At 45.8% G+C, this 12,734-nt stretch overlaps 1 protein-coding gene across 1 annotated transcript in view; it reads left to right on the top strand.

Moving 5' to 3' along the window:
* Window positions 1–12,474, top strand: part of LOC126456264 (ankyrin-1-like) — an 81,915-nt gene extending 69,441 nt beyond the window's left edge. Inside the window, exon 2 of the mRNA XM_050092016.1 lies at window positions 11,244–12,474. Within this exon, the coding sequence (XP_049947973.1) occupies window positions 11,244–12,474 (1,231 nt within the window). The remainder of the gene's footprint in view (window positions 1–11,243) is intronic.
* Window positions 12,475–12,734: the final 260 nt, after the last annotated feature.

The following is a 12,734-nucleotide window of genomic DNA, read 5'->3' as shown; positions in this document are numbered from 1 at the left end:
TTGCATGTCTGGATGAACAGTCATTGACAACGATTGACAGCCATCCGGAATTAATTCGAAATAAGTTGACATGCATGGATAGCCGAAGTGATTAAGGCGACTTCTCGCGAAGCGGAAAATTCTGGTTCGGGTCCCAATCCAGCACAAATTTCCAAATGTCAGTAATAGGTAGCACGTCTATGCGTAACATAGCTGATGCCGAGATATTCCCAATTAGTGAATTTATTTAGAATTGACGAAAGTATTACAATGAGGTGACCAATGTCACCTAATATCGTGTCGGACGTCCTCCTGCCTTGAGTAATGTAGAATTTCGATGGGGCACGGACCCAACAAGTCGTTGGAAGTCCGTTGCGGAAATATTGAGTCATGCTGCCTCTGTAGCGGTCCATAATTGCTAAAGTACTGCCAGTGTAGGATTTTGTGCACGAACAGACCCCTCGATTATGCCCCATTAATGTTCGATGGGATTCATTTCGCGCGATGTGGGTGGACAAATCGTTCGCTCTAATTGTCCAGAATGTTCTTCAAACCAATCGCGAACAATTGTGGCCCCGTGACATGGCGCATTGTCATCCCCAAAAATTCCATAGTTTTTTGGGAACATGAAGTTCACGAATGTCTGCAGATGGCCTCCAAGTAGCCGAATGTAACCATTTCCAGTCAATGATCGGTTCAGTTGGCCCAGAACACGGACCATTCCATGTAAATATAGCCCACACAGTTATGAATCCACCATCAGCTTGCACAGTGCCTTACTGACAACTTGGTTCCATGATTTCGTGGCACCTGCGCCACACTCGAACCCTATCATCAGCCCTTACCCAACGAAATCGGGACTCATCTGACAAGGCCACTGATTTTTCATCCATCTAGGATCCAATCGAAATGTCACGAGCCCAGGAGAGGCGCTGCAGTGGATGTTGCGGTGTTAACAAAGACAGTGCTGTCATAGTTCATTAACCCAAATTTCGCCGCAGTGTCCCAATGGATACATTCGTCACACGTCTCCCATTGATTTCTGCGATTATTTTAGGCAGTGTTGCTGGTCTGTCCGCACTGACAACTCTGTGCAAATGGCGCTGCTCTCTGTTGATAAGTAAAGACCATCAGCCACTTAATTGTCCGTGATGAGAGGTAACATCTGAAATGTTGTATTCTCGGCACAATCTTGACACTGTGGATTTCGGAAGATTAGATTCCGTAACGATTTCCGCAATGGAATATCCCATGTGTGTAGCTCCAGCTACTATTCCACATTAGAAGTCCGGTAATTCCAGGCTTCCGGCCATAATCACGTCAGAAACATTTTAAGATGAATCACCTGAGTACAAATGACAGCTCCACCAATTTGCTAGCCTTTTCGTGCTTTGTGTGCATTGTCTGTATATGTGCATATTGCTATACGATGACTTATGTCACGTCAGTGTACTTTACATGAAGACAATAGGCTGCGTTAAGTTTAACGTACACAAATGTCTCGAACTGGCCCGACCCTGTAAGTTTACTGTAACGTATTATGTAATATGCATAATTTTTTTTTAATAACTGACGATTGATAAGTGTGGCAAAAATCTTTGGTAAGGCTTTCTGCTAAATGGCAGGCGAGTTTCAGATCTGTCATCATGTAACTCTTGGTGTAGAATGTCTTCTTCTTGATCATCATATTCTACCAGTAATAAGTACAACAATAAGTCGCGATCCCTAATTGGAATAAACGTGTATCTACGATTGTTCACTACCGAGCTGCGGTCTACTTGCGCTGAGACGAGATGTGGCTTTCCTTCCAACTTCAAAAACAACTTTGATAGTTTCATGCAAAGTACCACCTAAAATTAATCAAGTGTAAAGTAGCCAGCAGCTACATTTTTCAATGAAAACACTTGAAATTTTATGCTGCAGAGTAATAGGTAATTAAGTTAATCATTAACTGTGACCAGTATCGAAAAAATAGAAACTTCATCATCGAGCTATGATATGAAACTAAGATAGGGAAGAGATCAGTTTTGTGCCACAATTAGTTTCCTCAGAATAGAATGAGAAGCATTACACAGAAAAGTGAAGACACTGAGTAGATGCGAAATCAGTAGTTTCTAATTGTTTAAAGGAAAGGGAGAACCTCTACCGAAAAACTAACTACTGCAGTTGATGTCTTTTTGTTTGATTTACGTACAATATTATTTACAGTTTAATTAGCTTTTGTTGTTTACAGCAAGAATATCGGAAAACTCACTTTTTTCGTGCACTGCTTTCAGCCGCTTTGTGGATCCGCTAATTACTTACCTGCGTCGTCTTTCCTCTTACTACTGCTCATTATATATTTCTGACTCTAACAGTACCTCACACAATCGTTAATTCGTAGGTAAGCCCAGGAGCTAAAATAAACGAAACGTATTTGACGTCCACCTTTGGCTTCTAACAAAGCTGTTTAGTCTTTCTTAAAAAAATGGTTCAAATGGCTCTGAGCACTATCGGACTTAACTTCTAAGGTCATCAGTCCCCTAGAACTTAGAGCTACTTGAACCTAACTAACCTAAGAACATCACACACATCCATGCCCGAGGCAGGATTCGAACCTATGACCGTAGCGGCCGCGCGGTTCCAAACTGTAGCGCCTAGAACTGCTCGGCCACTTCGGCCTTTTCAGTATGGTAGACTTAGCGCATGTGCAATGAAGTTTGGTACATGAATTGCAGTCGAGATTCTATTCCGTATCCTCTCTATTCTGTGTCCCAAGTGCCGCTCGCTTCGCCCGCGGGCTCTGCTGCCGAGCCACCACTTAAATGTACTCTACGCGGTGAATCCATCCTCGCAGCAGGGTGAGTGGTGCGTGGTAACGCATTTGCGTCGCTCGAGGCGGAGGTACAGTGTGAAGGCTGGCCGTCTGGCCTCGCATATCCGCCCTCCGAGTGAACAGGCGGCCGTTCCTTCAGCATGGTCCGAGCAGGCACACGTGGGCGGAGTTTTGCGAGTTTTCGGGAGCTCCAACGTTAAGCGCTTGCAGCAATCGAGCGTGCGGGGTGTAGTCGTCTACGAGTTGTGGCTCATGTCGGTATTAACGACGCCTTTGAAGTGGGCTTTCCCTTAGTTCATACAGGCGGCTGGCGTAAGTCGTGAAGTCTGATGGCCTCGCGCGAGAAGGGCTCGCAATTTGCAGCATTGTTTCCAAAGTAGATCAGGCTCCTTTGGTTTGGAGTCGAGCAGAGGGTGTCAGCCAAAGGCATCGTCGACTCTCTGACAGTCTGGCTGCAGATTTATACTCATGCGTTATCGAGTGGGCATTTGTAGTACTTTCCTTCATAGATTATGGGTGCACTACACAACTACTCCAGTAGAAGAGTGGTTGTGGAGTGCATATGGATGTTGTTTAGGTAGGCGGTAGTTTTGAGGTTCTGAACACTTGCCAGTCGATGTGCAGGAAGAAAAGTCATACCTTGTACAAAATAAAGACACTGCGACTGTCAAAATTTTGTCAGTTATTTGTCGAAATATTCGTAACAAAGTTCCTGAATTTAATGCCCTCCAGGAAAGTGCTCGGGCTCACATTATTCTTGGGATCGAGAGGTAGCTGAAACCCAAGGTAGAAAGCTCTCAGGTATTTTACTAGTCATTGAACGTATATGGGAAGGACAGATTGGAGGCCATAGAAGGTGGACTGCTCCTCGCAGTTGACAAAAATATTGTCTCCATTTTGGTCGAAATTAAGTGTGACAGTGAAGTTATCTGGTCGCTTATAACGGGACTAGGCGAAACCAAGTTAATTGTTAGACGTTTTCACTGGTTACTGGATTACGCTGTAACAGTTCTAGAGTTATTCAAAGAAAGTCTACTGTCAGTAGCGCCTAAATATCCAGATCATGTAATGCTGGTAGGAGGCGACTTTAACCTAAGGAGTATAGACTGGGGCGTCAATGGATGCATTGCGTGGGTTACAGACTGACAGTCTTGCGAATTACTTGTGAACACGTTTTCTGAGAACTGTCTTGAGAAGCTAGTTCGACAGCCCATGCTCAGTGAAAATAACTACAAGCATGCTACACATTATCGACAGCGTCAGTATAGAGACGGGGATTAGTGATCATGAAGTCATTGTAGCAACTACGGTTAACAAAGTTCTAGAAAGAGCATTTCACTTAGTGAACTGACGTCGTTTAGTGCCAGTACTATGGACGTAGAGCAATTATGGGCGAAGTTTAAAAAGATTGTAAATAGTGGTCTGGAGAACAATGTGCCTAGTATGTGAATTATGGACTGAAAAGACCCGAAATGGTTTAACAACGAAATTCGTAAAATGCTCATATAACGACTGCCAAAGTTTACTAGAGATAAGTGCATCTATGGAACAGTCTACGCGCGATACATACAACTGCCACTGAGAAGGTTTTTGGTTCTATGTAAAATGGCTAAGAGTGTCTAAGGCTTCGGTCCAGTGGGTCGTTAACCAGTTTGGTTTGGCAGTTGAAGATAACAAGGTGAAATCTGTAGTTTTAAATTTCGGGTTTAAGAAATCGTTCACACAGAAGAATCGTACAAACAATCGTACAAACTTACCGCTATTTGTCTATCAGACAGACTCCTACACGGATGACATAGTAATAAGCATCCCTGGCACAGAGAAATAACAGAGAATGTTGTAAACAAATACGTCGTCAAGTCCGGATGGAATTCCGATTCGGTTTTACAATGAGTACTCTAAGGAATTGGCTCCTTACCTAGCTTGCATTTATCCCGGATCTCTCACCCAACGAAAAGTCACAAGTGACTGGTTAAAATCGCAGGTTACTCCCTTATTTAAGAACAGAAAATAACGGTCCCACAATATTACGTACCAATATCCCTTACATCGATTAGCTGCAGAATCCTTGGACACATTCTCAGTTCGAATTCAGTAAGTTTTATTGAGACCGAGAAACTTACGGGCGTGAAGCAGAACGGCTTTAGAAAGCACCGCTCGTCCGAAAGTCAGCTTGCTCTTTTCTCACATGATATACTGCAAACTCTGGATAAAAGAAGACTGGCAGATTCAATATTTCTAGATTTCTGGAAGTAATTTGATACTGTTCCCCAGTGGAGACGTTTAACCGAGGTACGAGCATACGGAATAGGTTATCAGATATGTTAGTGTCTCGAAGACCAATTAAGTAATAGAATCAGTATGTTGTTCCCGATGGCGAGTGTTCATCAGAGACAAGGATACCATCAGGAGTGTGCCAGGTAAGTGTGTAGGACGCTACTGTTTTCTATATATATAAATAATCTGGCGGACAGGGTGAGCAGTAGTCTGCGGTTATTTGCTGATGATGTTGTAGTGTACGGTAATGTGTGGAAGCTGAATTGCTGTAGGAGAGAACAAGATGGTTCAAAATACACTCCTGGAAATGGAAAATAGAACACATTGACACCGGTGTGTCAGATCCACCATACTTGCTCCGGACACTGCGAGAGGGCTGTACAAGCAATGATCACACGCGCGGCACAGCGGACACACCAGGAACCACGGTGTTGGCCGTCGAATGGCGCTAGCTGCGCAGCATTTGTGCACCGCCGCCGTCAGTGTCAGCCAGTTTGCCGTGGCATACGGAGCTCCATCGCAGTCTTTAACACTGGTAGCATGCCGCGACAGCGTGGACGTGAACCGTATGTGCAGTTGACGGACTTTGAGCGAGGGCGTATAGTGGGCATGCGGGAGGCCGTGTGGACGTACCGCCGAATTGCTCAACACGTGGGGCGTGAGGTCTCCACAGTACATCGATGTTGTCGCCAGTGGTCGGCGGAAGGTGCACGTGCCCGTCGACCTGGGACCGGACCGCAGCGACGCACGGATGCACGCCAAGACCGTAGGATCCTACGCAGTGCCGTAGGGGACCGCACCGCCACTTCCCAGCAAATTAGGGACACTGTTGCTCCTGGGGTATCGGCGAGGACCATTCGCAACCGTCTCCACGAAGCTGGGCTTCGGTCCCGCACACCGTTAGGCCGTCTTCCGCTCACACCCCAACATCGTGCAGCCCGCCTCCAGTGGTGTCGCGACAGGCGTGAATGGAGAGACGAATGGAGACGTGTCGTCTTCAGCGATGAGAGTCGCTTCTGCCTTGGTGCCAATGATGGTCGTATGCGTGTTTGGCGCCGTGCAGGTGAGCGCCACAATCAGGACTGCATACGACCGAGGCACACAGGGCCAACACCCGGCATCATGGTGTGGGGAGCGATCTCCTACACTGGCCGTACACCACTGGTGATCGTCGAGGGGACACTGAATAGTGCACGGTACATCCAAACCGTCATCGAACCCATCGTTCTACCATTCCTAGACCGGCAAGGGAACTTGCTGTTCCAACAGGACAATGCACGTCCGCATGTATCCCGTGCCACCCAAAATGCTCTAGAAGGTGTAAGTCAACTACCCTGGCCAGCATGTTTGGGACTGGATGAAGCGTCGTCTCACGCGGTCTGCACGTCCAGCACGAACGCTGGTCCAACTGAGGCGCCAGGTGGAAATGGCATGGCAAGCCGTTCCACAGGACTACATCTAGCATCTCTACGATAGTCTCCATGGGAGAATAGCAGCCTGCATTGCTGCGAAAGGTGGATATACACTGTACTAGTGCCGACATTGTGCATGCTCTGTTGCCTGTGTCTATGTGCCTGTGGTTCTGTCAGTGTGATCATGTGACCCCAGGAATGTGTCAATAAAGTTTCCCCTTCCTGGGACAATGAATTCACGGTGTTCTTATTTCAATTTTCAGGAGTGTAGTTCGAATGGCTCTGAGCACTATGGAACTTAACATCTGAGGTCATCAATTCCCTAGAACGTAGAACTACTTTAACCTAACTAACCTAAGAACATCACACACATCCATGCCCGAGGTAGGATTCGAACCTGCGACCGTAGCGGTCGCGCGGTTCCAGACCGAAGGGTGTTGAACCGCTCGGCCACACTGGCCGGCAGGAAACAAGATGACTTAGACAATGTGTCTAGTTGGTGCAATGAATCGCAGCTAGTTCTAAATGTAGAAAAATGTGCGTTATTGTGGATGAGTGGGAAAAACAAACCCGTAATGCTCAAATACAGCATTAGCAGTGTTCTGCTAGACACGTCACGTCGTTCAAATATCTGAGTGTAACGTTGAAAAGCGATGTGAAACGGAAAGAACATGTGAGGACTGTGGTAGAGAAGGGGATTGGTCGACTTCAGTTCATTGGGATAATTTTGGGAAAGAGTTGTTCATCCGAAAGGGAGACAGCGCTTAAGACGCTAGTCCGACCTATTCTTGAGTTGTGCACTAATGTTTCTTGTCTGTACCAGGTCGGATGAAAGAAGACATCGAAGCAATCCAGAGGCGGCTGCTATATTTGTTACCGTTAGATTCGAATAATACACAAGTGTCAAGGATATGTTTTGGGAACTCAAATGGGAATCCCAGGGGGGAATGCGACATTCGTTTCGAGAAACACTATTGAGAAAATTTAGTGAACGGATATTTGAAGCTGACTGCAGAACGATTCTACATTTCGAGCAATGACCACAAAGATAAGATACGAGAACAGAATACAAGAAATTAGGGCTCATGCGCAGGCATAAGGACAGTCGTTTCCGCTCGCTCTATCTGCGAGTGAAACAGAATAGGAAATGAGAGGTAGTGGTACAGGGTACTCTCCACCACGCACCGTACGGTGGCTTGCCGAGTATGTATGCGTCTGTAGATGTAGAAAGTTCTCAACTAGTGCGTGGAACTCTTTGTGAGGTTTCAGTATCCTCAAACGTTGAGTTAGGGTAGTTTTGATATAATTTATTTTACGTTTTTATTTATTTGCATCGCTGGTGAGTGCTGTGCCATACCTCCCATGTGTTGTCGGTTTAACAGTAATGGAGTGGGGGTCGACAACGTTGTGAGCGGCTATCCAGAGAGTAGTAGCGTCTTGCGGTACAATACAGTGCGAGTCTGTCAGAGAAAGTGATAGGGTTCAGTGTGGAATGGAGAGCCATGTTGTATGGTGCAAAATATATAATTACGTGCTAAGTTGTTACACTCTGTATCGTGAGTGAATTCAGGGGTTCATCACTTGTAAAACTGACTTTAAATTCAACGAAAGCAAATCCTACTGACGTCACAATAATGAATGATGAGTGGAGTCATGTTCAGTAGCTGTGAAAGGGAAGGAATTAATGTAGCACCTTTCAACTTGTAATAGAGGCAGGTAGCGATATACACTCCAAGGGGAAAAAAGGTGACGCACCACGGAGGAATTATCCGAATGGAACGGAAATCTGTAGATTGTGGTGTACATATGCAGAGATGATTAAAATTTCAGAAAAATTGCGTCATTTATTCAAGAGAAAGAGTTTCATAAATTGAGCAAGTTAATAAACCGTTAATCCGCTTCTTGCCCTTATGAAAGCAATAATTCGACTTGGTGTAATGTCTCTTGCAGCGGTCTCTCCACGATATTTTCAGAAATTTTATAAATTATATAACTAAGTACGTATCTCGAAATATTTCTTCTTATCTTACCGATTATCAATGCAAAGTAGTTTCAAGCCCAATTATTCCTTGGAGCGTCCATTTACTCCATGGAATAGCTTCTCTGCTATCTATGTTTTCTTTTAGGAAAAAGAATAGGGGACTTCTTGCCGATTGGTCGTGAAAGAAGGATGTATATGAATGTATTGTTGAGCTAGTCGCCATCTTGATGAGATTCTGTATGAGAAGGAATTTAATACATGAACTAAACTAAAGTAAGTGTGTTCGCGTATTATTTAACGGATTATTATTATTGACAGTGTCTGCTTACTACGCTGTGTTGCACGGGATCAGTGGGGAACGTCTGATTTACATTGGACGAACCTGCCGTTTTGTATGCTCAAGATATCCAGTTACTTCAAATAAATAGGCTAACACGGTCTTACCAGCAGAACTCCGGTCTTCCCCATGTGATCACCGAAAGTTAATAATTATTACAAATGTTTCCAGGAGATCGACTGACAATTTTCGTCGCACCGAGACTTCGAAATTGCTTCACTGCCTTATGGAATTTAAGTTAAGCTCAATTTAATCAGGATAGAACAGTATTGAACTGTGTGAATGTGATAAGCCTGCTTTGTCAATGAAAATTCCCTTAATATACGCATGTTTTTTACTATCCTGATCAGTGAAGCTAAATCAGGCCGGTGTGAGGGAAGTTCTTTAAATTTTAGAAATATTAAATTGGCATTGATTGACAGAAACTTGAATGTCCTGGTGAGGGTTAGCGTGCCCCATTCTGTCCAACTGCAGTGTTAGAACATCAAATTCCCAAGATACCTGACGTGCCTAGCCCTTAATGCTCCAAAAATTCGCAGTTGAGATGAGATCCGGCTACCTTGGTGGCAAGAATAGGATTTGTCATGCACGAGGACAAGCGGTAAAAGCGAACTTTGTCGGCGGGCGTTGTATTGCTGAAATGTAAACCTAGGATAGTTTGCCATGAAGGGCAACCAAACTGTGCTTGTAATGGTGCCACAAATGACAACCAAAAGGTTTCTGCTATGAAAAGAATTGGCACCCCAGACCATCATTCCTGGTTGTCAGACCGTATGGCGATCGACAGTCAGATTGCTGTCCCACTGCTGTCCAGGGCGTCTCCTGATACGTCTTTGGCCTGGAATCCCACTGATTGAAGTAGAACTTTCTTCATTAATGAGTACTGCTTCGAACAGAATCCTGATGACCAGCAGATCTCTCTCCAGTTGTGAATGTTTGAGGCATTACAAGCGGTTCCCTCCAACGATCTCGGGATCTTGACGATGTAACGCGCCAATTGGACAGAGTGTGGTGCGGTATTCCTCAGGAGGACATCCCACATCAATCGATTCCAAGATGAATGATTGCCTGGATAAAGACCCGAGGCGCACCAGCGTGTTGCTGAGTTGCTCAATTTATGAAGCTCTTTCTCTTGAACAAATCATACAATTTTTCTGAAATTGTATCCATGTGTTTGTCTCTGCGTGTACCTCACACCTAGGGATTTCCGTCCCCTTCAGACAGTTCTTCGTGGCACGTCTTTTTTCCTCTTAGAGTGTGTCTTTTGCAGAGTAGGTGTGTAGTACAAAGAAAAGTTCCAACTTCGATTTGAGAACTAGATGTTCAACACTGAATTTTTTTCAGCTTTTCTAGAAGCCTGTTAGTAATGGTCGGCCGGAGTGGCCGAGCTGTTCTAGGCGCTACAGTCCGGAGCCGCGCGACCGCTACGGTCGCAGGTTCGAATCCTGCCTCGGGCATGGATGTGTCTGATGTTCTTGGGTTAGTTAGGTTTAAGTAGTTCTAAGTTCTATGGGACTGATGACCTCAGGAGTTAAGTCCCATAGTGCTCAGAGCCATTTGAACCATTTTTTGTTGGTAATGAAACCGACGAAATAGTGCAGACCTCTCTGTATACATGGCGGACGGAAGTGGAAATCGTTTTTCATCCTGGTGTTCACTAAACGAATTTTGCAGTTTAATTAGATCAGTCAATGTTGTATAGGTACAGGGACATAAGAGTTAGAATTGCGACATACCTGGGTCATTTCCTACAAGACTGAGAAATTTTTTCGAGAGTATGGAGTTACCCCAAAATATTATGTTAAGGACGTAATAGGGCAATGGTAAGCGAAGATAACTAGACTCCACATTTCGGTATCAGAGACAATGGAGATGATCCCTGTAGTGAGGATATCAGCTTTAAATTTCTGCACAAAAAGCTTTTCGTCTACTCTCACTGTTAAGAATTTAGAGTGGCCGCCTTCTCTTATTGACCAGCTTTCGCACTTCCATGTTAGAAAGGCTATTCACTGTCTTTTGTTGTCGATAAGCACTAATCTGGCCACGGTATGCGACGTGCTGACGTTATCTGCTACCTCATTAGTTTCATCATTTGCATTATATTACACTTAACACTTTTGTCATCTCCAAAGAGAAAATGACACGTTTGGTGGAGGTCAGTGATGTACATCAAGAAAACCATCGATCCTGTAACAAATCCCTTCCACAATCTTCACTTTGAATGGTCTGTACTCTGTTTATTGACACTGGAGGAAAACAATTTCTTTTCCTGTTTTCAAAGTGAAGACTTTTCGCTAATTCCATAACTTCTCAGCTTACACAAACGTACTGCATGAAAGAAATTACCTATTGACTTCAACATAGTCATAAAGATGATATAATAATGTGAATAGGGAACAGCAAATGCTAAAAGATGTCATTATTTTGCATTCTATTTTTCAGATTCACAAGGGAGATGGAGATATCAGAGGATCAGCTGTCTATAGAAGAAGTGAGACAATGGACGCCCCTACGCTTTGCTGAGGAAACATGCGCTTGGACGTGGGTCGAGAAGTTTCTCCAGAGAGGCGTCCCTCTGAGATATTTGGAAGCAACAAGGAGGAAGCTCCAGAATGTGGACTCGGCAACAGATGTAGTGAGGACAGCGTGTGTCGCAGGTCTGTTACATCTTCTGCAGTACGCCCTCTCAGTTGATCCCTCTTTAGCAAAGGTAAGACTGGACGCAGAAGGTACGACGCCGCTGCACGTGGCCGCCGCCCACAGACGAGTCGCAGTGGTGCGTGTACTCGTCGATGCAGGCGCAGATATCGACTGCAAAACCGGCAACGGTCGGACACCACTGCACGCCGCAGCATCGGTGGGTGCTGCAGACACTGTGCTCATCTTGTTAAAATATGGAGCCCACTTGAGGGAGACAGATCGAGATGGGAAGACTGCCATGCAGCTAGCAACGGAAAATGGTCATTTGCACATTGCTAAGTCGATGGAAATCCACGGAGGAAATGTGAACAAGATTATGCGTGACTTGATTAGGGCAGGTCAGGCAGGAGATGTGAAGACGGTGCGGGAGCTTTTGCCATTGAGCACTCAGGCAGGCCCCGGGGAGTGGACGCATCTCCACTGGGGGACTATAAGGGGCACCACAACTCTATTGAACGCTTTCTTGGCTGCGGGGATGGACCCGAACGTGAGTGACAGGCATGGGAACACTCCGCTGCACATCGCAGCCGCCAGGCGTCCGCCAGCCTTCAGCGCCGCCCTCATCGCCGCCGGCGCCGACATCGACGCCGCTGACTCCACCGGCTCCACGGCGCTGCATTACGCGGTGCGCACGGGGAACATCCCCACTGTCCGTCTGCTGCTGGAGTCCGGGGCTCGGCACGACCTGAGGGACAACGACGGAGACAGCCCACTGCACCGCGCGGTCTCCAGAGGCTCGCTGGAAACTGTAAGCGCGCTGCTGGAGGCTGGAGCCAGAACGGATGCCAAAGACGCTCAGGGAGAGACGCCCTACGATCTCGCGCGGAGGTACGGCTACACTGACTTGCTGAGACTGCTTCGTCTTACGCCCTCAGGTAGGGAACAGGCACTCGTGAAGAAACCCCGGGTGGCGCCCCACAGCTGCTTGGGCACCCCAGCTTGTTGCAGATACTGTAGGCCACCCCGTGATTAAAAAGATGATAAGCCATTGTCATTGATGGTAATAGAGAATTTTCAGTTAGCAGGAAGGAAAATCGTAGGTGATGTCTGACACTTAGACAGGAGGACTGGGATATCGTGAATACGTCCGACGGCTGTTTTCCAGAGGAATGAGAAGTCAATTTTAGGCAGTCTTGTACAATATGAAATGATGTCTATGGAATTTCGCTTTCTTTTATAATTGCTTACACCTACCATTGAGTCAATCACATACTGTTCAAACAACTAACTGAC

Source organism: Schistocerca serialis, chromosome 2 (assembly GCF_023864345.2).
Source record: "Schistocerca serialis cubense isolate TAMUIC-IGC-003099 chromosome 2, iqSchSeri2.2, whole genome shotgun sequence".
Classification (NCBI taxonomy): Eukaryota; Metazoa; Arthropoda; class Insecta; order Orthoptera; family Acrididae; genus Schistocerca; species Schistocerca serialis.
This window is presented reverse-complemented; position numbering and strand designations above follow the sequence as displayed.